We start from the raw sequence: 25,547 nt of genomic DNA, 5'->3' as shown, positions 1-25,547 counted from the left end.
AAGAGTGCCATGTACTGTTGATATGTTCCACTACACACACCTCTGCTCTTTCATGGGCCTTGTAGAGTGGTCTGCAAACCAATATGCCAGCCCTGGGTTTTGGCTCACTTTCCAATAGGCTTCTGTGCTCTTTTTATCCTTCTGGGTTTCCAGTGCAGTGGGCTACAGCAGAAACTGAATTCCTGCATTGCCCTTCTGGCTTGTAATGTGTTTCTGTTTCAGTGCCTGGCTGCCTGGTCAGTGTACGGTGATCCTTATGGGCCACAGGAGTCTGGCAAGGGTAGGGGAGCAGATGGTCATAATAGAACAATGAGGTTATATGAAAACTGCCTCTGATGAAGCCACATTTGTCTTGGATGCACAGAGATAACTGTGTCTTATCACATCTGAAGAGGAAGCTAGATGAGGGTCCAACTGCTTTCCCTTGCAGGACACCACTGTTTTAGCTCCCCAAACCTTCAACATCTTGCCTGCATGTTTGTATCTGTTTCCGCTTGTCTCCCTGGATGGGTGCTGCAGCAGCTCACCTGTTCCATTCCCAAGGAGTCAGGAGGTGAATCACAGAATGCAGACCGGATGGTTCCCCCATGGGGCTAGAAAGCCTCTCTCTTTCTGTAATTGTTTTTGACATTTCACCCGTCACATCCTGAGCTGCTTCTAGGGGGAGATAAAATGTTTGGATCTCTGAATATGTAGCTGTGTTCCCTGTCAACAAGATATCAAAGATGTCAGAGCTCTGAAAAAGACAAAAAAGAGAGACTGAAAGTCAAAATACATAAAAAAAGAGAAAGAGACATGGAGAAGGAGAAGAAAGTCAAGTAGAAATAGAACAACTGCCTAGAGACAGGTGGACAGATGCCTAGCAAACCAGATAGACAGACGGCTGTCACAGAAAGACAGCATGCTCCTTGCTGTTCTTGGGCTGTAATTATCAGCTGTTTAGGCAGTAAGCCCAGGCAAACCAGTTATTATCAGTATTCAACAACTCTGAGGTGAAGCCCAAAGCAATTAATGCCCTTTGAGAACTGGGGACTAACTGCAATGAGCACTGATTTCAAGCAGAGTGTTTGTAGGGAGGGAATGGGTTAGGGCTTTTTCATTATATAAGGAATGGAGGGGGAATCTGCTGTAGAGGAGGTCCACACAGATGAGCAAAGCAGGTATGAACTCTGGCAGAGCTAGAAGCTGTGAGCAGGGAGCAGCTGTTGATCACATCTCTACAAGCAGCCCCTTTTCTTTAGAGGAGAGATTCGTGTCTGAACTGATAGAGTTCTTCTGAGAAAGCAGAAGCACTCAGAAATATATAGCCAGGAGAGCAGCAAAAATGCTCTGTGAAGGTCAGGAGTGCCTAATTCCTGTCTTTTTTTTCAGCCTGGTGTAACTGTAGCATCTAAAAAGGAGACAGGTTTCCTACTATGGGGTGAAGAGAAGAAGAAGGGATGGAGGGAGGGAAGTGCACTTTCCTGAGTGGAGGGCTAAAATCCAGGAGCATGACTCACCCCTCCCAAGTATTCATTCCTTGCCTTAACTAGAAAACCATCGTTCTGCTGACCTGGTCCTATAGTGATGAAGGATGCTTGGCATGGCATTACAAGACTCTAACCATTTAGGTTTTTCGGGGAAATACGGAAGAGTATCCCAAAGGAAGCATTTCAAAGCAACTTCTGAAAGACTGCATAGTCTGCAATCTCATTATTATTTTTTCTCATTAATAGCACACACATACACATGTACACACATCTAGCTGCGTCATGAGTCTGATGCTTGACTGCTGTAAAGCACTGTAGCTCCCCTGAACCATGCTGATCTGCCCCTAATCAGGGTCTAACCCCTCATGGTGTTAGTAAGCAGCTACATGCAGCTCTCTGCCTTGTGTGATGGCTCGACAGCCAATACTGAGTGCTTCTGAGTCAGAAACCTTGAAGTTCCAGAAATACGAAGTTTGAGGCACAGACAATTCTGTCTGTCAAGGCAGCCTGAAACTCAGGTTTCCCCTTGACCTGCTGCTTTTTGACTTGGAAAATAAAGTGTGAGCAACTGAGATGAGAACTTAGTGGAAGCTGTTACACTGGGATACTTCCCTCTAGCTCTTACGCATGCTTAGGGGCAAACAGCAGAGCCAGCAGTTTATAACTCAAGATACACAAATTAATAGTGTATTTTGGTGTTTCTAATTAGCCCCTCAAGCACATCACAGAACCTGCTTGGAAAACCCAAGCTTGTGAATTGCTGCTTCACTGTGAAGCCTGTCTGATATATGAGAAGGAAAGGGTTTCAAAGAAGCCGCAAATGTGAAATGGCTGCTAATCCTCCTTAAAACCACCATATTTCTTTGTGATAGTCTCCTGGAAAACACTTTCCTTTATCTTTGAGCTGTGTTTTTTATATAAACTTGATCTTTGAAATTTTAGAGTACAGGAGCAGCCAGCACACAGCAAGAGGGGCAGGGGAGAGAGAAACAGGCAAGAAAGTAAGCCCGTTTCCCTGAGATTTGAAAAGATGGAGCAGTGAGAAGCTGGTTGAGTGAATGGGAGCTGGTGGCCACAGCTGCAGTGAAGGAGGTTTTTTCATCCCACGGTGGTGAAGCTGTGCAGATTGCAGCCTGGTGATAGCAGATGTTGCGGGGGAAAAAGCAGTGAGGAAAATATTTCTTCCACCAATGCAAGCTTCAGAAGTTCTTCCACCGTTGCATGCGAAGCACCCGTGCCCAGGAGGCCCACTTTTGATTTGTGGAATCCCCTACTAGGCTCAAGAATTGGGCAGTATGCAGCTGCTGTGTAGCTAACCATTCCTTGCTAAATAAACTGGGTGACAGACACTTACTGAGTGGGGCATGAAGGGAGACACCCACATGTCAAAAGAGAGAATTTAGGTAAATGTTTGAGTTCTCTAACCTGCTTATTTATTTGTTCAATCTGCAGCTTTTCTCAAGAGCTGCACAGTCCCGAAGCAGAGCTCTAAAGCTGATTCAGTGAATAATGCTGAGATTTGTTTTCATTTTAGATCGACATTAGTAAGAACCAAGCAAACTTGGGAGTGGTGGAGGCACCATGTTTCTTAATCCACTGGCTAGGATCAGCGCTGCATTCTGTGTTGTTCAGCCAGTTGTCAGAGACCCTTGGGCTTTTTGCTACAAAAACTGTTGGAAATGCTTGAAAACGGAGTGTTTTTTCCACACTGGTTTAATCTTCATTTCATTATTTTTAGTTTATCGCATCCATTGCTTTCCTCCGGATATTTTGAACACAGCTAGAAATTCATAGGGCTTGATTGCTCATTTTTATCTTCTACTTTAGATTCTGGCATGGTGTCAGTACACCAGTTGTGATTTATTAGGCCCATGCTGTTGCCTGACCAGTAGAACAGACCAGTGTGTTTGCTTGGGACTATTCATCCATTAAATGGAATCCTGCCCTGCACGGCAGGTGCATGTGGGTGTTTTACTTCTTCCTTTGAAGCACTTGCTCTAGTCACTTTTGAAGAAGACAGCATGGTAAGGTGACAGTTGTCTTTTTCTGATATAATAGTTTCCATACCACATTGGGTTTCAGTCTGGCAACAAGAGGGCTTTTTAAAAAACACCCATTTAAATGTCAGAGGAAACATCACCTCTGTAAGATGTTTGGAAACGAGGTGTCATCTGGATGCCTCACCAGACCTTCGGAAACAGTGTCCTGGTTTAATCCTGTGTAGCTTTGTGCTGAGTCTACTACATGATGAGATGGGGTTTGAGAAGTTTACTGAGTGCTGTGGGAATGCTCATGCAGTACAGACTTGATAAATAAAGCTGGCAGATTGTGTCTTTTCTCTCCACGTTGTATCTTGATTTACAGAGCTTTCAGTGTTTTAGGGACCCACAGCATTAGAATTCCAGATCATGCAGGATTTGCCTACTTTGGGATTTGATCCAAAACTCTTTCCCTGGACACCAAAAAGCTTGATATTGTTTGGAGCAGATAGTTGAAGCATTTCTTATTGATTCATTCCTCCGCAATAAAATGGAGGGAAATCTGTCATGCTGCTGCAAAAAAAGAAAGGAAATGTTTGGAGAAAACCTTGCTTTTTTTGATCTCTGGGGTTGTTAGAAATCAGGCTCAGAGCAGAAATGCCAGGTGCCTGCCTAGTGGCAAATGAGGATAGGCATGGGAGGTGGGAAAAAAGAACTCGCTTAGAAAGAAAAGTAACCTTTTTCACCCAAATTCTGCTAAGCACTTTAAAAATAATTTTGAAGAGCCAATTAGGAATGTGTCTTTGTTCAGCAGGCTGTGTAAGGATTTTAGATGTGACTGCTGACAGTTTGGCATCATTTTGTCTCCAGCCTGCCCCACTCTAGCTTTGCTTGGAGGGAGGGAATGGAGGCTCCCAGTAGCATCACTCGGAGCTCTGCTCTGCTCCCTGTCCCTTCCTCCCCCCTCCCCTCCACCTTCTCCCCTCTCACTCTGCCTCTTTGTGCAGCATGTTCCCTTTTCAGAAAGTAATTTCATGGCTTATGCACTTAAGATTCCATCAGAAAGTCGAGTCTTTGATCAGGCAGACAGACACCCTGCTGGGATTTCATTGGCAAATCACAATTCCCTTAATTAAGACTATGTGTCTTTATATCACTAAACTGGTTCCAGCTGGGTCCCTGCTCGTTTTACATCTAGATTTACCTAGACTATGGATTCTCACCCCCTGCGACACTGGAGGAACAAAACCCATTTAAAGACTTTTCGTTTCCAGCTTCTTCCCCCCAGCTGCTTCTTCTCACCAGTGCAGCAGTTGGTGTGGGCTGGGAACTAAATCTCTCCCTCAGCCTTGTTTGCACTCTCCTCCAAATCATGAGGTATGGTCATGCGAGGGATTTGCTCTGCTTCTTTCCAGTGCTTGGAAACTGGGATTCAGTAGTACAAAGAGAATTGAACTTGCCTGGTGATTTTTTCTCTTTTCAGAAGCCATGTTTTTACGGAGATTCAAGACGATGCTGAAATTCAGCACAGTTTTCTCCTTCCTGGCTTTCTTTAGCTATCAATTAAAGATGAAACAGGTTAAGAGTGCTCACTTATGGTAATTACAGGTCCTGTGTGGGAGGGACTTCGGTGACATTTCTGCTGTGCTGGGTTTGCTTGTTGTGTTAGTCATGCCAAGGCAAACATTTCTCTGGAGACAAAAAGTCAATAAGTCCTGACTTTAAAGTGTGTGGTCGGCTCTTGCCAAGGAGATAATGCTCTGGGGGGAGTTTCAGTGGGCAGGGCAGTGGTTTTTTTCCCTTCAGTCATCTGCATTTTCCTTTCCTCCTCCTTAATTTCCTCTGAGCGGTGCCCTGACACCTTCTCCAGGGAGAGGAAACTTCCATAGCAACCCGCTAACGGCACTAATTACAGGGATAGCGGCTAGCACGGCTGCCACAAGGCAGCACCAAGCCTCTGACCCGAGAGTCTAGCCATTCCCTTCTATCACAATGCCTGTCTGTGGAGGTGAAGGCGATTCAGGGATGGGGCTTCTCAGTGCGCCAACCCTAGTGGTACAAGTGCGTTTGCCATGCACCAGAGAGAGAGAAGTCTGGCTCCTCTGGGGCAGATATTTTAGGCATTTTCAAAGCCTTCTGTTGCGAGATTGCATGCACTAACAAACATGCCCGGAGTCTGAGAAATGTCCGTGTAAATGCAATTGCAGGTGGGTGCACTCAGACTTTTCCCTACCTGTGAGCAATGGCTGTCCCTGTGCGAGGCCCATGAGATACCACCCCTGGGCTCTGAGGATCCCTCCGAGTGCCAGCTCTGCAGCCAGGAAACCTGGCCGCTGGCTGAGCAGCGGCAGGTAGTGCTGCGGCACATGGGAGGCTGTTGCTGCTTATGCAGTCATGCTTAAAATTAAACACTAGCCAGCAAACAGGGCAGCTTTAATGGCCAGCAAACCCTGACCTGGCGTTTCCTGAAGCCAAGCTGCCCGCTTAATAAGTGAATCCACAGTCTTGACTCAAGACACATCCTCTTCTATGACTGATTCATCTTCAGCTTTATCATACGGAATTCTTTACTCAAAAATGCCTATTTAATTATGTGCCAGCAGAGCTTTAAACCCTGTCTTGGGAATATGGTGACTCTGTAATGAGCCATAGCGGAGTGTGACTTTCAAGGGTCTTCATTTTAAGGGTCTGGTGTATTTCCAGCTGTTACTCGCAGCAAGAAGAGTTTTGTTTCAGTCAAAGAGGCTGCAGCCTGAGCTAAACCTTATTTAGCATTTCACTTGCTAGCAAAAATGTTCACTGAAAACCCTAATAGGACTTTGCACTTACATGGGTTTTTGATTTGAGGATTCCAGAGGTTTTTTTTTAATGAGAATTGCTGATTATGACTCCATGGTAAGACCAGATTAGATCAAAAGGGGTTCAGGATCTCTGTTTCATTTGAAAGGCAACAAACCCATCCCAAATGTAGAGAAAGTATATTCTGTGGCTAGAAAATTAATTTTATGAGCCTTTATAATTAACTTGGTAATTAATTTTTGTTAAAATTAATTTAAAATCTCATACTTTAAAGAATGTTAACATCTATGTTTATTTTTGTCTAGTCCCAAATCATCTTAATGGAATGATAGAGATGCATTAAACTTATATATAGTTAAAGTTAATTGAAATCTTTCTCATAGGCTCTACATAAAGAAATTAGGGTGTAATTAAGCTAAGTTGTTAATGATTGCTTTGTGTAGATGCTACAGTTATTGGGGCCTGTGCCAGACTCAGGTCACTGGAGGTACAGACAAAGGAGCCAAATCAGTTGCTCTTTCCTCTGTGGTTTATTGAACACAGCAGGATGATGGGCTGCAGGGACTCGGTGGCACTGGGGATGTCTCTGTCCTTAAGGAACAGGTCTCGGCTGGCAGGGGTACATTGGGATCCAGAAACCCAATGTGGCTGGTTGATGGCATCTCTGTGGCTAGGGCATGGCTACTGGGAGAATGGAGCCTCGAGCACAGAGAAACTGCTACTCAGCTGAGTATCCTCTGCATCCCCTCACTGTAGTGGTAGGCTCAGCTGCAGAGCCCCTAGACAAAAACATTGATCACAGGCAAAAAGCCAAAGTCACTAGCGTGCTCTGGGGTGTGGCACCACAGCAACATGAGTCTGTCCTCAGAAAGGACACATTAGGAGGAGGAATGTAAAGCTGGTACTTCAGGTCATTAAGCCATTAGAAACATCAGAAGGTAAAATTATCTTTGGCTTTCCAATACAGCTCGTTATGCGTGATTTTTAAAAATATAATTAAAACAAGCAGAGTAAGAAAATTGCTAAGCGAAACATCAAGCGTTGTTACAGTTAAGAGTATCAGTAACTTCTGGGAAAAAATAGTAGAGGACACTATAAACCAGTAGAAATCCAGGATATTCATAGCTGAGTTTATGCATAAGAGAAAACAACTATATTAAGGTAAGAAATGCCAAGATAAGGTACTCAAGCTCTCTTACCTCAGACCTAGAGAGATACTACAAAGGGAAAAAGTGGAAAATCACTGATGTTGCATTTTAGCAGCAGTTTAATCTCATCTGGGACCATTAAGACTGATGTCACTGTTGTCCCCACTGAACCACAATCATTGCATCTGACTTCCCTAATATTTTCTTTTAACCTGATAAGGAATCTAATACCTGAATACTGCTTTTCAGATGTCTTAAAAGTCACTGGGAGGGTGTTAAAATGTGTCAACTCTAGAAAGAAACGAAATGGGAGGAAATTATAGGGGAATGTTAGATAAGGGAAGGTGTGCATTAAGAAAGGAAGAGTGAAAGATGATGAAAAACCAGAGCACTACAAGGCAGAGAAAAGCAGATAGAGAAAAGGAGGGGATCTGTACCAGAGATGGGAATAAAGGGATAGATAGGAGCAAAGGCAGGGAGATAGCTGGAGGGGCAGGTGGGCAGCTGTAAAGGGAAGGAGGTGTGTTTACTTCAAATACAGATATTACATGCATTGGACACGCATCTTGGCTCTCTAGGTAGACAGGCCCCAGTTAAAGGAGAGGAGAGTGGGATCCTGGACACTGCTAAAATACAGGCCATCTTTTGGCAAGTAAGCATTTGTGGCAGGATAGGTTCTCGTTGTCTGAGGCATAGCTGTCTGCCTTCTGCTCTACTCCTAATAACTGAGTGGAGAAGAGAGATAAATCATGCCTGTAGCTTAGCATCGGTGCAGCAGAAGCGAGTCCAGTGTTCATCACTTCCTGATGCAGTGCAAGTTCTCTGGATTTTTTTTTCTGACTGCACATACATGAGCACTACACAACTCAGAGAAAAGCATTTCTTTCCCAGTCAAAAGATGCATTCTCCATCTATGACAAGTATATTTACTGTGTCTGTTTCCTGCTCTGTACTGTGCTGAGGCATGTGTTTTGATATGCAAACGTAGCAGACCTGCCTATAATCTTTTCATTACCTTTCAGTATTTCATACTGCATGATGAGATCAAAGAGGTTAACTGAATTAAGAATCTCCTAACCACAGCTTTTTGGAATGGTGCAACTGTTAGCAATGCACAGTGGGCTTTTCTCTCCTTTTGTTCCCCCTCCTTCACATATGTACCCATCAGAGCTTCAAACGCTCTATCAGATCTGGAGAGACCCATTAGGAAGTGAGCAATCCAGCCAATACAGGTGAACTGAAAAGCTGCCTAAAAGTGAGGAAATGTGCTACAAGGATTTCACATCCTAAATCGTTTGAATCACTCGTGTGTAGGCACAAAAATGAAACCATATGTCATCTCAGAAACAAAATATTTGAGGGCTGATGCCGTTTTTATTCTGCTGTCAAAGCTTGGCTTCCAAGTTTAGCCTTCTCATTCTTGCCAGTGATATTATTAGCCCTCTGCCACTACTTAAGTGCCACACTGATGGACAGAGCTGTTGAAATGAAGGACTTTCTGTCTGGAAGGGCAAAATGAATAAAACAGCATTGGGTAAGGGCTGCAGGTGGCTTTTACAAGTTTTTCAGCAAAATGAACAAAATTTACTTTGGAATAGTCAAGATCATTTTGGGTGAATTGAGATGCTTTGGTTGTCTTAACCCTTACAAATCTTTTCTCCTTTGTCTTTTTAATGTAGGTGCAATTTTAAAAACGTATGTTAAAAGAAAAGTCAAAAGTTTTATTATTAAAAATGCCCATATGAGATATTTTGAGGTTTTTATATGGAGCATATAAACACTTTTTAAGTGACACTTAAATTTCCTTATTTTGTAACATCTCAAAGCCAGCAGAAAACCAGAATTGAGCAGGTAACTACACAGACACTACATTGCACTGCTTTTGGGGTGCTCTGCTGCCAGGGAGCTGAGAGTGCTGGCTGCCCCTCAGGGAGACCAGCATTCAGGCAGGGCCACAGCAGCCAGGCAGGTCTGATGGCCAGCAGGGGCAGGGTCTCAACTGAGATTTGGGGTGTTTGTGGCCAGGCCTAGGCCTGGCTGTGATGTGGCAAGGCCATAGCACTCATGGGGCAGGGGCTCTCACCCTGGCTGAAAACAGCTCCCAAGGGCAGGCATCAGCCCATCAACCAGACTGTCTCTGAGCTGATCATGTAGATTTAACATAGGACCTTGTGTTCCCCTGGTTCTTAAAGAAGTTTTTGAAGGAGGGGCAGGAGATGGTACATCTGGCCAAATGGAGAATTTGGCCTCAGCCAGTCCTGACTTGCATGCTACCATCCTGGGGTCATGGCTGGGCCCTGCATCAAGGAAAGCAGCCTCAAGGCTGCTCTGATAGTGTGCAAGGGGAAATGGACCACCTACAGCATGTTTGTGCATGTCTCCACTTGCAGCACCACAGCAGCTGGGCAGTGTGAAGAAAATGTCAAGGTAGTTTGACAGCTTCCAACTTGTGTTGAAAACACATCTGATCTACATCAGTATCGCAGACTCAGCCCTTAAGGTGAACACATAAAGCAAGCCATGTAGCACAGTGAACTTTCTGACTTTCGAGTGCAGCCATCAGACCATCACCTAGTGAAAGAAACAGGATAGCTGTGCCTTCCACAAGGAAGAGTCCCTTGGGTGGAGATGTTACAATGCCATGCATCCTATATTGGTATTTCTAGACTTGGAAGCTTACTAAAACTCTCTTCTGGGGCACAGAAATGAAGTACATGTTATATGGAGCAGGTTTTGATAACTTAGATGCCTGGTCATTTCAATATGCTTGTGAGGAATTAAACTTGATATGGAGCTCATTGGAATTGTTCTAGATTTTCACTAAGTCAGGATCTAAGTACAGGTATATTTCTTTTTTCTCAGTAAAACTAGAAAGTCTGTTTCATGGCAGGTTCTTCTAGATCACTGAGTGGTTTTGTGAAACTGCTGTCAAACATGGTATTTATTAGGCTTGCGCACAAAGACCTAGTGTTGTGAACACGCTGCATATATATATTAATGTCACATTCAGGTTGCAAAACATTTATAACTGTCCCCTCTTTCCCCATCTCTCTTTCTGCATGTCTCCAAACACACAATCAGCACTGCTCCTAGCTGATTGATGAGCTAGGTAGGGTAAAGTCAGATAGCATCCTTTGTCCTCTTGTTGCTGTGTGCCTGCCTACTTCAAAGCCTCTGTGCACAGAGACTTCATTTGCTGAGTTGGTGGGTATATGGCAGAGACAAGAATCCGCCATTTGAGATGGCAATTGAAAATTATATGGTAGGAAGGAATGTCACCAGGGTCTGTTGGTGATGTTAAGAGAGCTGTTTATTAATTTTAGGTGATTTTAGATAATCTTATAGAACATGCAGTGGTATCCTCAGGAATCAGGGCCCTTCTAACCTGTTTACCATGCAAGCCTCAGTCCCCTCAGAGACCTCAAGCCACATTTCACAGTCTCACACTACTCTGTCAGACGCTGGAGCTATAGGCAGAATGCTGCCGAGCCACACTCACTGTTTTTCTTAGCAAAAATCAAGGGGTGCTTTCTCCGAAAAGGTAACAGCTCCTGTGAAACCACATACAGCTGCATGACTTTTCACCCTCCTACCACGTCAGTCAGCACACAGAGGCTGTTTGAACTGGCCAACTTCCACTAACGTGTGGTCATTTCTCAGAACATCTACCACAGCTGCACCGGTCTGGTGTAGGCTTTTGTAATGGTAGCAGCAGCAGGAGCGCTGACACGGGCCATAGAAAGATCTGCCACTAACCGGTGTTTTCACCGCAGCTGCCACCAGGGGAGCCTATGCAGGGGTAGGGCTTCCCTGAGAGAGAGCAAATAGCAGCACAGCTCATTAGCAGCTTGGGAAGTCAGCGAAGCCAATGAGGCTTTCCGGGAGGAGGGAAATGGGTGCTGGGGCACGGAGGCCTCTGCAAAACTGGGAATGAGTTCACTTGAGGAGAGCAGTGAACATCCATGGGCTATTCTGTGCCACCAGCATTGCCAGGATAAGGCGCGGGCTCGCTCTGTTCCATGCCGTGTGTGGAAAGCCTGCCTGCTTGCAGAGCTGTGGCCAAAGAACGACTAAGTCACACTTTTTTTTATTTGATGAGATGAGGTATTCTTACATGCCAAGTTGGATCCTACCAGTTATTTTAGATGAAGAAATGTGTTGCCAGAAGCAGTCAGAGCTAAGTATGGTATCCTGGCTTTGGAAATAACTTCCTGAAGCCTGACAGGTGACTGACTTCAGATCAAGCATACCACAGTGAAATCCAGCATGCTCTCTGCTCAGAACTGCTGGACACCCTACATCTGTGACCCCCATCATCCTCCCAGTCCCATTAAGCATAACCCCTTACAAATGTCATGCTGGAAGCAGTCATCTGTATCCTGCAATTGCATGAAACACCCACTCATGGTCCAGCCTTGGCCACAGTCCCCTGCCTATCAACTGACATTACTTCAGAGAGGTCTTGGGCTTCGCACTCCCCATGAGCGTGGTTAATACAGTGATCCAGCAGCTACCCTACTATTATTTCTTCAGCACAAAAACACTTCAGGGAAAATATCTCAAAAACAGTAAATCTGACTTTTCCATCAGGCTTAACCCTTCCCAGCACGTGTAGAGACCCAGCTTTCTGAAGTCAGCCCACTTCCATCAGCAGCTGCTGACCTGTGGCTCCCACTACCCTTGCTTAGGGAGCATTTTTGGTTCTTAGAGTTCTTTTGGGCTCCACATTCGGCTCTGTGTTTCTAGAGATGGGAAGAGCATGTCCCCTTGCCTCTCAGTTGCAATCTGCAGTATGCTTATCTAGAGCTTAGTGCTGCCTCTCTGCATGATCTGCCCAGATTCTGCAACATGGCGATTGGACCTCTTTCTGCAAGTTAGTTTTTAGCCAAATATTATGGCATTCACTATAGATGTAATTAGGGGAAGGTGTGTGATCTGTGGTACATGAGCTGAGTAGCTGAGCCAGTCAGTGAACTGTCAGTGATGTTTTGTGTAAAAATACCTTGAAAAGTCAATTCAGACACTTTACAAAACAGTGTTCAAAAACATTTGTTCCCCTATGGCTTGATCACATTGGCGGAGATACTGAAGATTCCTTCTTAAAGCAACTGCTGAGTCCTGTAACGTCTGACATTAACCAGATAGTTTGCACAAATTCAATGCTGTGTCCCATTTCCCTTCTGCTAGGAAAGGGATCTAAATTTGCCACGTGAGGAGAATCTGCTGGGAGGCTTCTTAGGCTGGACTGGGCTTAATTGGTGTCTAAGGCTTTTTTTCCAAGCACATCTTTACTGGGGTACTCCAGCTGTGGATATGCTTTTCCTTTTTGCTGTGCATAACATCTGTGCAGTGGGCTTTTGTTTGTCTGGTTGGCAGTTTCCTCCTCCTTCCCCCAAGCTGCTTTGGCTGCCCACCCAGCTTTTTACCAAATTGCAAATTTATATTCCTTCTGCTTTCGGCAAGCCCATATGTGGAACTGTCAAAATGTCACTGGCATCACTTGTGAAAGGTTAGTGCCACATTATAGTCAGCGAGCTTATTAACAGAGAAATTATTGGGTGTTAGAGAGGGGGAGGGAAGGACAAATGGGAACCCATTTTCCAGGCACCTGCTTCTTCTACTAAACAGTTCTTCTTGTCATGTATGTATTTTCAGAAAGTAGTTGCCATCTGCATAGGAAAAAAGTAGCAAGAGACCCGAGGAAGGGTAAGGCTGTTCCCTGTGAGATCGTGGCAAGCTGGGAGGAAGAAGTGGAGGGGCAATGAGAGCAAGCTGGCCAAATTAATTCAAGTGTTGAGTGACAGGAGGTGTTCATCTTCACTGACCCAGTGATTAGAGACAGGATCATGCTGCAAAAATCAAGTCTGATGGGAACCCAGTGTCAAACTGGGAGACTTTGGGTCTTGGTCCCATGAAATCAGCTTGGATCAAGAAATAGTCATGATGCTCAGTTGTTTTCCCCAAGTTGACATGTGCCTGTATACAGATGAGAGCTACCATTTTGCTTATTTACATCTCTGTGCTTTTTCAGATCTAATCACATTTACTTCAAAATCACCACAGGAAATAAAAAAAAATCTCATATCCTACTGCAAAGTTTTTATCTGTCCAGGGCATTTTTAGGGCTTCTGGTACCTTCACTGCAGAGAGCCTGGCTCACAGTCTTTAATGTATCAACCCTCAATAACCTGGTGAGATGAGGTTATCCCAGTTTATCATAACTGGGGCACAGAAAACCTGACTTTCTTGCCATGCAGTTTTGTGAGACAGCAGAAAGTAGTACCTCCATCTTTAAAGGCTCTCTGCTAGTACTGGATCACTGAGCTGTCCTTCTAATGTGTCATTTTTCCCGTCGGCTTTTCCACCTTGTTTTTTAAAGTCACCCTGTTGAACAGCTGGAAGCACTGGAGAGATTAGAGAGGCAGGAGAAGAAGCGCTGTTAATCTCTAAAAATAGCCAAAGCATGGTGTAGGTGCTTGTCCTTCGAGTTTGTATGGAGCTGCGATTTCACAAGAACCACTGCCCAGCTTTTGAACTATAGCTCACAGCCAGCACCAGCTTCACTTAGATTCAGGCCAGGGATCTAAAGGTGAAAGATAACCAGAGTCCATAGCCTAGCCTTGGGGACACCAACCCTCCTTCACTCCTCATTATTCCCTTTCTGACGTGGCAGAAAAGGCCCTTAAGGTGGCCGATAGTGTACTGCTGGGGGGTAGTATATGTTTGACCTTTTCTGTAGCAAAGAGCTTGAAAATGAGGCAGAGAATAAAGGAATGAATATTAATAATTGGATTGTGCTTCAGTGGCAACGAGGTCCATTATGCTCTGGAATTAGAGGAAGCACCATGTGCTGTGGTCTTTGTTGCTGCCTGAATGCTACTGATAGGTGAAATTTAATTTCACCACTCATGACAAAAACCAAGAAATAGGGATTCTGCAGCAGACACAGTCAGTGAAAGGCCCCTCTCTCATGAGGCAGGGACTTCCCTGCTCCTCTCCACACTCCTGACCATTGCTCTCTATTTCAGTTGATGGCCGACACATGGAATGTGGGGCCCTGGCACATAGCAAGGCTGAGCCTCAGGTTGGTTACTTCGGGTAGAGAGGAGGCAGGCATGGGCACGTGAGGGAGGAAGGTCGGGAAGGCATGCATGTGACATAGGGAGATTGCATTTATTCATTCCCATCTTTCCGCCTCTCCATGTGTGTGTTGGGTATTTCAGCTCTCCCCCACTCAGGAGGCTGCTCTTGCTCTTTCTCATTCTTGCTGATTTTGCTGCAGGAGAGGATGTAGAACTGTGCAAAACACCAGATCCAGATCTCATCCAAGGTTTCTGGGATTGTGATGGACATGTGCTAACATACATGATGAGAGCACAGAGGAAAATGTGGATCAATCTGTGGACCTTTCTTCTTGCCCAAGGACTTATTTCCAAACCCTTTGAGTGTAGCCACCCAAAATCTCACTGATTCCTCAGTTGTAAGCTCTCCTCCTATGACACCACAAATTAGAGCAGTGCTAAGGTGGCATTCAGGGAGGTGCATGTCCCTGTTTTCTAGATGGTGTCCTGAGGGCACAGAAATGTTTAACAAAACTGAAGGAAGTCCGATTCTCTGCTGGGACTGAGGCCCCCGGTGATGTCCCCAGTGAGGCAGGCATTGTGGTGGGAGTGTGCTGCCCCTTGGGCATAGGGACCATGGCACCAGGACCAGGCAGGAGAGGACCCACTTGGTCCTGCCCCTGGCTGGACTGCCTCCTGCAGGCTCCAGAGGCCCTCCCGTACAATATCCAACCAAAAAACTTAGGTTTTGGGCAATTAAGCAGCCATCCCCCCTCCTCCTTCTCGTTCCAAGCAGAATTTTAATGTACTTCCAATTTCTCTTTTTAGCACACACAAAGAAAAAAGAAAAAAATTAATAATCATCTATAAGAGAAGTTCTTTTCAGACAAATGGAGAAGCATTCAAGGCTGATATATATTTTTCCCCACATTTAAATGGTGTCTATTTAAATGCAGATTTTCTGGTTTCCTATGTGGAGCTTGGAAGAAACGCCTTTCAATTTAAATGTTAATAGAAGAGTAAACTTCAAAATCAAAATTTCTCCATAAGAGAGAGTGTTTTCTCACAGCTTTAAATGTCTTTCTATAATTTCTCCCTCCTTCTCCCTCGTCCTCTTTCTTCTCTTTCCAGTTCCCAGTCCAGCCTCACTTACATTAAACAGTCTTTTTTAAAGACAAGAACGTGCCTTTCAGAGTTCCTGAATTCAAATGCTTAGTGCTGGGGTCTGTGGAATGAGTATGTTAGAGCAGAGTGCTGGGGCACTGATAAAGCAGAGATACCATCCCTCCACCTCCAGCCTTTTCCATGCTGGCCATTTATCAAACCTGCTGCTCTGAATGCTTTATGATGGGATTATTCTCAGGCTTGTGCTTCATAATATTGCACCAGTGGTTGGAGCAGGGGTTTAAAGAGAAGAAAAACCTTTAGGATAATGTTTTTGTTGCTCCTGAATGCAAGCAAGGCTTTGGTGCTGGGATGGAATGGGAAGTCAAATTCAGAGGGAAAAAGGTAAAACAGATGAGGCATTACAAAGTCTTTCTGTATTATCCCTCCTGCTCCTCCTGTGGTCCATTCCCACATACCTCCAACTTCATTTATATTCAGGAGGAGCTTAAGGTAAACCTGTGTTTTAAAAAGATCCTTAACCCTGCCTGATACTGGGGTTTTACATGCAATTATGTTTCTTGCTTCCTGTCACACTCCATTTGTCATCTTTAATACAGACTTTATCTCATCACTCTCTTCCATTCTCCATCTGGTTTTGTCCTCTCTTCCCTCCTCACTGAAAAAAAAAGGGAGGGATAAAAGTATTTCTGGGTTTTTCCTTCTGCTTCCTTCTGCCCCTGATAAGTCCTGGCCATCAAGAAGTGGTTCAAGAAATACTAACTGAAGATTAAATTCTGATAAACTTCCATGTGGACATGTAGATACTGCAGTGGTGACTGGCATATCAAAAGCAGAGTGTAACAGAGCACTGCTCACTGTGGAAGGAGACTTTTGTAATCTAGACAATAAACCCATTACTGTATATAATAGGATATAGGGATTTCTGTATCCAGATTATTTTCATGCAACTGTTACTGCACTCTGTATGTTAATAGCTGAATTTCTCTGAAGAAGAAGTGTTGAACTGGCTTCCACAGCACCCCTGGGAAAGAGGAAATGTCTGCTTTTCAGAGGAAAGCTTTGAAGCACCCAACTCTCCCACTGATTTCAGGGAAAGCAGAGCTCACTGGGCTCTTCACTATAGATGCTCCGTCCCTTGCAGGTAGGGGTGCTGGAGACATCGCTTGCTCCCAGGGCATCTCTGGGTGCCTGTGACACCCTGGCAGGGCTGCATGGTGAAGCTTGCCCTGATGCCTTACTCTGCTTTTCCTCCTGTGCACTCTACATAGTGGGGAGGAATATATGGAGTAGTTGAGTCTTTAGTGGTGTCAGAGCAGTGCTTCTCACCAGCACTGAAAGCACTTTACAATAAAGGGTGTCACCTTTGCTCTGAGACCCAGAGCCCATTGCAGCTTTCTTCCAGACCATTGGAGACACATTTAGAAAGCTGAACTTTCCACCTGGGCTCTCCCGGTGCTGCCAGGGCACAGGGAGATGGTGCCTCACATGCTTCATGAATGATCACTCTGGGCAGGCTGACATGGTGCTAAGGGACTGTGTTGTTCATCCTGCCCAACAAGATCGTATTTGTATGGTGACTCAGGGGAGAGGTCACTCAAAGTAAGAGATGACCAGTATAAGGAAGTGTGAGCTTCCTGAGTTCTCCAAGGCAACAGAAGGGGAGAAAAATGAAAGAAAAAACAAACCCCAAGCTCTGATCTGATAAAGTCCCAAAGTTCACACTGAAATTGAGCAGAAGCTATTTTATTATATGTGCTTCAAATTCCAACACCTGTGTAATCCACCAAAACTGCGTAACGAAAAGCCTCTTGGCATGGCTACAACTGGCAAATGTTTCCTTTATGTGGCCTCATCCAGCAGAAGCAGGAAGGATTAGAGTTTTGAATATGAAGAAGGATGGCCAAAAATGCAGGTGCCTTAGACTTTCTTCCCTGTTTCTAGGGAATGAGAGAGGAAAAGGAGAGATGAAAGGGTTGATTGGGCAAATTACAAGTGTACTCTGCTGGGACCGAAGCTTGGAAATGTTCCTAGATGATCACATATTGCAGTACTAAAAGCCTGAACAGTAAATCTGGAGAGTGAAAGACTCTTCAAGATCAGCTCTTGAGCATCACTGAGTAAGCAGAAATTACCAACTTCAGGTACTTTCTGAGAAAAAAAGTTCTCTCCAGAATCAGAGAAGGGGCAGGAATGGCTTAGGTTAGAGTAGAGCAGAGCAGAGTGGAATAAAGCTTTGGCATATGCTCAGCTCGTGTGGCCAACTACATCAGGGATTGCAAGGTTTTGATTCCTTTCCTAGTCTGCTGCCACTCAGAGCAGATTAACAACACAGCAGATAATAAAAAAACCCTTTTCTGCTCTGGCTGAAGTTTCTTTTTCAGCAGAAGGGAATGTAGGATTGGAGCAAAAGCCTGAACCTTTCTATGGGTATTCACAGGCATTTTTTTCCCAAGATCTAACATAAGTTTTCTTCCTTCTACAGTACCACTGCACCTGCTATGTTAAATTTCTTCTGTGCAAATGTCTCCTTTATTCATTGACCTCTCTAATACCCATACCATAAAGTCTCTTGAAGACAAATCCATCTTTTCAGCCTCATGAGACATATTTTCCTAGCCTTTTTTCCCCCTACATTTAAACAAGTCTTGTTTCCTTCCTTTTCTATTGCATCCTTAAATCTCTCCCTTATTATATATGGGTTCTCCTTTGTCTCCTCTCTGCTCTACATGAGCAAAAGGCAAGATTTAAATCGGGACTTGATATTCAAGCTCCTGATGGTGCTTTCAGCCACTGCAGAAATGGAGAGTTTCTTAGGCCCTGGTAATTTTCCCAAATACTGAAGTAATTGCTTTCAAACAGTAATGCACCAGTGCGTGTCCTGGTCTGGGAAGGGCCCCCACCCCCCGGTGCTTTACGAGACAATAAATTGCAGTGTCATGTGGAGCTTGCTGTTTGTCAGCATGAACCTCTGAAGGTGTCAGCCTTTACAGAAGACAGGACTTCATTTCATTTCTCCTGTGATGAACTGCTCACCTGGCTCTGAAGTTGTGGGATTTCTCATGAAGGAAGGCAGACAAAAGTGCTAGCAGTGCACAGGTGGCACCTTCCTTTTGTAATTGTTTCTGTTTTCATAAGAACACTGAAGAATTCTGATGTAGGAAATCCAGATGCATGGTCTGTCCTGACAAGAATTAACCATGTGTAAGCATGTTCATTCTACTCCCCATCCTGAGGGATATGTTGACTAGCACAGACCACAGACAGTTTTTGAAGCTTGCTATCAGCATTTCCATATAGGTAAGTTCATACATGCTGGCAACCAAACACTTAACACTGTCACACCACCAGCAAAATCTAGTCAAGAGAATTTGATGGAATTTCCTGGTCTAGAAGAAGTTATGTATCTCATAAACACCATTGCACCTCTTGTGATACTAAGGCTCATCTAAACTCTCCAGTGTGATAGTTTCTCTTTCTGTGAAGGGCCTTCTCTTCTTTCTCTCAGCTTTGAGAGGGTGTGTGTGTTTGTGACAGACGTATTTCTGAGTCACTGTCTAGTGCAGAGTACTTACATAAAAATATAATCCACTGTTACTTTTGTTGAAGTGGGTTGTACTCATTGTGACTGCATTAAGAATAATCTTTACACTGAAGACCGAGTTGCCACATGATTCAGTAAAAGGCACTCTGAGATTTAACTGAGTCTCAGGTAGACTAATGCGTATTTCTTTTCTTATCTCTCCATACCTGAAGCAGAAAGAAAAGATTAAAGCCTCACCCTCTATTTGCCCGCCTCATCCAAAGTAGTCTTAAGCTGTGCGGAGAGAATCACAAGGCAGAAGATGCCACTCAAAATCACTTGCATTAATCCCCACTTGTCCATTGTAGCTGCGAGCTGCCAGGACTGGCATCCAGTAAGACACATCTGTCCAATTTTACATCTTGCCCCCCTTGTAGTTTTGAGGTGAGGTAAGAGAATGGATGATGTCAGAGAAGGGTGCCTCTGTGCTGCTGATTCTGTGTAAGAGAAGTCATTTAAACAAAGCTTGATGAAATCTGGCAAATTGTGCTCTTGGGCTGTGTGCAGTTCTTGAACAATTTCCAATGCATATATTTGTTTGGAAAAAGATGAAAAAACAAGTGATTTAGACTCTTTTCAAGCACAAATATTTTAAATCCCACACTGGTAAGGACAAATGAGAATGAACCTAGCACAGAAGAGTATAGATCAAAGTGACCTGCAATGAAGGATTATGCTGAAGAATGATGCTATTCCAGTCTATTTCTGTTTGTGGTAATACTAGGTTCTGACATTTGGTTCTAGAGGGGCACATACATACAAATGTGATTTGGTTTTTAGTTTCCCCGTTTGTCAGGACATCTCAGGAAAGAATGGCACTATATACAGAAAGTTTCCTAAACTGTTCTAGATATTCTGTATACAGACTTTAAGGTCCTTAGTCCTTATGGACCTTTCTCTACTGGGAGAAGAAAGGAGAAGATGTAGGATGGACTGTCTGAAACACTATTTGCAGCAGTATTGCACTTTCTGATAGTCTGATAGCAAGCGCTGCAGTTTGATGTGATAACAAACTCTTGAGAACAAACAGTTCTGAAAGCAAAAGCAGTGCTGTGCAGTTAAAAGGCTGTCCAGAAAGCCCAGTAGTATAACTTCAATTATAGGCTCCTGCACAAATTTTCCATGTAGCCATGGGCAGGTTGACTATTCTCATCCTGGTTTCCCCATCTTTCATGAAAGGCTCATATTTTCCTTCCTATATGTGATGTTGTGAGCAAAGAAATCTCTAATATTTCAGAAGTATTATTAAACTCCTCTGTGGAAAGGAAGATAGATATCAACAAGGAGACTGAGCCCTTGCTTTAGAAAGATGACTTGCAATTTCAAGGAAGAGGACAGAACATCAGAAGTCAAAAAGGCATATCGAAAATTTCGAGATGCAGCACTGATTCAAAACATGTTATGTTTGCAGCTGCTGGGGTGTGAAACTTCTTCCATGATGTGACAACCAGCATGAATTACTTTATTGCTCATAACAAATACAGATGGACAGATATCAGGGTGAAATGAAGGGCAGGGGCATTTGCAAACTGACAGGGAGAACCTTTCACCAAATGCTGCTTGGAAATAAACTGATCTTAATCAGCTCTTCCTTTCTTCAGAAAACCTTTAGAGCCAATATTCTCTAGTGGAAGACTAAAATGCTTTTAGGAAATGCATGTTGTTTTATGAGAATCTGTCTCTGTTTTAAGGAGGCTTTCTAAAATGTTTATATTTCTCTTTTCATCACAATTAACAAAGCTTGTGGCTTTTAAATTTACCATTTCAGTTTCAGTCATACTTCACTCCCTGTCCCTTCTCCAGTGTTATCAATCAAGAAATTTGTTGTTTCCAGCTTACATGTGCATGATGCATGTCTGTACTCCTTGTCTGATGATCGACATTGGTTTTGAGTCAGGATTGAGTTCCCTGCCTACTACATGCAGCAGCACCTGTAGCAGTGCTAGGCATCGAAAGTAGTCCCAAGGGGAAGATATTCACACATAGCTTTTAATATGTTCACATAAAAACAGGATGATGTCTCTAAAACAAGAGTGGAAAGATAATACTGCACTTTCAGCCACAAGTGATGGTGGTATGTAAATCCATGTAGTAAATCATTGAAAGTAGTGGTCATACAGGCAAGGTATTGAAAATCAACTTCTGTCTTATAGGTCTTACCGAACAAGCAATGTAATACCTTCCTCATTTGCACCCTGTAGGTGCATTTCTAAAGGTTTGGATTACTAGATGGTAGAGAAAGGGGATTCATAGTAACCCTGCAATCTGTGCACTTTTCTAGTGTGAGGATTTGGGCTGGCTATCCAGGAGGGGATCAGCTGTAGAACGACCAAGCAGTGCACATGAGTGAGCTAAGATAAGGTATGTTTGCTGTTGCAGCTCCCGGGTGGCTGCATAAGATTCAACAATGCATTTTTTCACTCCTTCAGTTGATTAGGATTGTCATTCCATGATCTTGAGATGCTATAGTTACTCAGAGAGGCTTTCAAAGAAAGAGTGCAGAGAACCATTTATTTAATAATTGAAAAAGAAATAAAAGCAATTTCATAAAAGTAATAAATCCAAATCCAGGATGTGTTGAAATGTCATAAAGTGGTGTTACATGACAAAGTATGACCCTTTTTGCCTTTGCAGAATGTATTCAGGAAAGGTCTATCAGGGCAAATCTGACAAAACCCATCAATCTGTACTGATGAGCTATTTTTTATTTATATGGTGTCCCTTCCTCCTAAATTAGTAAAAGGAATTTATAAATTGCTTCATGTACACAATGCAAATCTTTGCTTTTCTGCTGTCCTTTCCATGTGGAACTCCACACCAACAGAACAGTAGTCATTAAAAGTACCACTAATAGGGGTTGGTGTCCAGACAATATAGGTTCCTGTTCCCTGGTCTTCTCCTCACTAAATACCCTGAGGGTAATGAACTGACCTTGGGAGAAGTAAGATTTCATAAAGAATTGCCATTTTGATTATTTCTTTGTGTGTGCTATTAAGTGCCTGTCAGAGGTTAGCTTTCTGTTTTTTTCGAGAGATAATGTAAGCCCAGAGTTACAGTGCTGATGGATTTTGCTGTGTTGTTAGAAAGGGAATTTTGGTTCCATCGGGAAGAGAGGTCAAGTGAAACAAACCTCAGAATTTGGCCTAGAAATCTTGGTCCTGCTACTTTAACTCTTCTGTTCAATGCCAAAACTCACGCTGATTTTAGTGGGGTAAAACCTCTTCCTCAGTTTGGTATATAGAACGTGGGGATGCTTTGATCCCCTCTGGGACCTATGAAAAGTATCTCCATCAGCTAGTCACTGGGGTAGGTCTGAGGAGTTACTGACATCTTGCAGCTGAATAAATCTATTTAAATCCAGCTCATTAAAAGCAGACTGTTAGGATATGTTTCCGTTAGGATGAGCAAATGCTGTTACCTGGAGTCAGCAGTCACAAGTTAAAATGCAAGGGTTTTGCAGAGCTGACACAAACAGCTGCGCAGTGCTTCTGAGAGATGTGTTGTACTGTTACTGAAGATGACATAGGAAACAGTGAACAGTTTATGTTTCTACCTGTCTTTCAAATTGAGCCCAGGCCTTCATGGACAGAAAAGTAAGAAGACACTCTGCTGTCAAAGATGCTTTCTAACATTTACTGCTTGTTTTAGAAAGCACTCTCAGAAATTCCCAAGGAAGATGTTGCCTGCGGGAATTACAAGTTTCCACAGGAAACGATGCATTTTTTTTCTGCACTAGACCTCCTTGAACATATTCAGATACTTTGTGGGGAGGTTTTGTTTGTTTTTTTCCAGTGGGACAGTCACAAAATCTAAGATAAAAATACGAATTTTAAGACGTGTATCTTGTTAATGGGCCCTGGTCAGTGGTGGGCTGAAGTCCTGGTAACCTTTACACTGTCAGAGGGACTCCTTGGAAAAAAAAGTGACAATCCACAGAACCAGTTATAGTTTCAGTGGATGGGTTGCGTTCTGCAACTCGATCTTGCATAAGAACTTCTATAATGAACACAGCCCTGAGCAAACCTTCCACTGAATCGAATCGTTCTGTCCCAACACACTGATGGACCTTGTGGGCACTTAGCACTTTGGACAAGAAGCTTTATAAATCTCTGATGATGCTAACCTGTCACTGCTCACAAATTTTACTGAAGCTGCACTGCTGGTATTCATAGTACTTTTGGTCCACTGTGGGAAAAACGTAAAAAGTATCAAAACTGAGGAACAGCCAAAGGAGAAAAGCTGCTACGGAGACTGGTGGATGAGTCACAGTTTTCAAATCTTCCTGCCCCTGTCATGAGCATTCTGTTTCTCAAAAAAAAAAAAAAAAAAAGAAAAAGAAATCATTGCTATGCAAAACAATTAAAAAAAAAAAAAATTCAAGAAGGAAACAAATGTTTGCTGAGCTGACTTGGCTGGAATTTTCCCTGCACATACACTCTTGAAAGATCAGTGCTTAAACTTCCTATGTGTGCATGAGAGGGGATAGGGAATAATCGAATGCTAGTGAAGGTTGCCCCATCTGTTCCATTATTTGAGGGTGTAAAGATGCTCTTTAGCTCTCACAGTCCTTGTGATTTTGGTTGCCAGGTGGTCTCCCTGCCCAGATTTCACATCCAACACAGCTGTGAAGGTATTTTTTTTCCATCACATGCATCTTTTTTTGCAGAAGGCAAATATGCGATACAGCCAGGTCTGAATTTAAGAGTTCCTTACACTAGGTCTTGGGGATCTTTTTCCTTTATTTATGAAATAAATACAGGTAAGCCCCATGGACCCATATCAGATGTAGTACTCTGTCCCTGCTTTCAGAGCACAAAACGCTTCACTCCAACCCCCTCCCCTTCTTCTCCTCTGAGTGCTCCCTGGAGCACTCAAGAACATCCTCATCAGAAATCATCTGACAAGATCACCATCTCAATACAAGACAGGGCAATAAAGTGTCCTATGCCCCAGCTGTGTATCTGCAGTTGTCTCTGACACCAGAGTATCTGCATGCATCACCATCCTGCAGGTACCAAGTTTCACACACACAGTGAGGCACTGTGTCCCAACTTACACATGGGAAAACGTGGCCCAGCAGTGCTCAATGAATTCCTAAAGATCATACAATGGGTCAGAACTAAGGTGATTCCTCATGTTTGCACTGGAGCAAAGCATAGAAACCACTTTGCATATCAGTTTGAGCAGGTGCATCTACTGGATGCAGTGGAGTAATGGATGGAGATGAGAAGGCAGGATTTAAACAGACATTGTGCTAGTACCCAGAGACTAGAAATATTAGGCACAGCATTGCACTGAGGCTATTTTACAACTTCTAATTCCTGAGCAAATTGCCACAAGTCCCTTGGGTGCATCTGCACTGAGTTTCATTGTGTGGTGAAATGGTCACCTATTTTCTTTCTTTAGCCCAAGTTAGTATCTTAATTTAAGGAATGTCTTCCTTCTGAGCTATCCTTACTCAAATCATCCCATGCCAACACATAGTGAAGACCTTTCAGACCATAGCATTTTGGGTTAAGGTTGTTATGAACCTCTGATGATGGCTATTTACCACTGCTCACACACATGTTGTTTTTCTGTCTTCCCACTGCAGATCTGCGCAGGATGACAGCTGGCTTCATGGGCATGGCTGTGGCCATCATCCTCTTTGGATGGATTATTGGGGTGCTGGGGTGCTGTTGGGATCGAGGCCTTATGCAGTATGTGGCAGGGCTTCTCTTCCTCATGGGAGGTAAGTGTGTTGGTGTTTGAAGAAGAAATGTGTTTTCCTTGTTGTTTTAACGTTCCCTATTTCCATGTGCCCCTCCTTTTCTAAGTCACTGAAAACATTTCCAGAATTGTTTTAGGTGATCTGGACTTGGTTTCATTCCAGACTCCTTCTGGTGTACATCAAGGATAACCCAACTGTCATTACATGTTGTTTTCATCACAAAGCAGTGCTTATAAGTCACAGGGCTGAAAAGGGCCTTTTGAGTTATTTAGTCCAATGCTCTGTTGCTGCAAGTAATACTATCACCCTTAAACATAATGGGCTTAATAAATTTAGTAATAAAAGTCTGAAGATTATGCAGATGTTATTCCCACAATTATCATATTTCATACTGAGCCACATTGATAACTAGAAATTGTGCTCAAAGTTTTAACCTGTATGCGTTCCTTGTGAGTTGTTTGTGAGTCAGATGTACCCTTTAGTTTACGTGTCTTTCTACTTTCTCCGGTGTACCTGTGAAAAGCAGTGGTATCCTCTGTTTTCCTTTTCGACTTTACATATGCTGTTTCTTGTAGGCTTTTCTCTGTAAAACCCAGTATCAATCGAGCAGCCCTCTCTGCCACCTGTTCTTGTTTGTACTTACACTTCTCAAACACGGATGAGAAGGACCATT

General features: G+C 43.5%; 1 protein-coding gene across 4 annotated transcripts in view; it reads left to right on the top strand.

Moving 5' to 3' along the window:
- Nucleotides 1-25,547, top strand: part of TMEM178B (transmembrane protein 178B) — a 244,834-nt gene that overhangs the window by 176,189 nt on the left and 43,098 nt on the right. For all 4 annotated transcript variants that reach the window (XM_057427850.1, XM_057427852.1, XM_057427849.1 and 1 more), the window contains one exon: nt 24,758-24,895. In XM_057427850.1, coding sequence (XP_057283833.1) covers nt 24,758-24,895 — 138 coding nt within the window. The remainder of the gene's footprint in view (nt 1-24,757; nt 24,896-25,547) is intronic.

The sequence above is a fragment of the Pezoporus wallicus genome, unplaced genomic scaffold (genome assembly GCF_028554395.1).
Source record: "Pezoporus wallicus isolate ANWC-B61680 ecotype Strahan unplaced genomic scaffold, APGP_CSIRO_Pwel_v1 contig_2908, whole genome shotgun sequence".
Taxonomy (NCBI): Eukaryota; Metazoa; Chordata; class Aves; order Psittaciformes; family Psittacidae; genus Pezoporus; species Pezoporus wallicus.
This window is presented reverse-complemented; position numbering and strand designations above follow the sequence as displayed.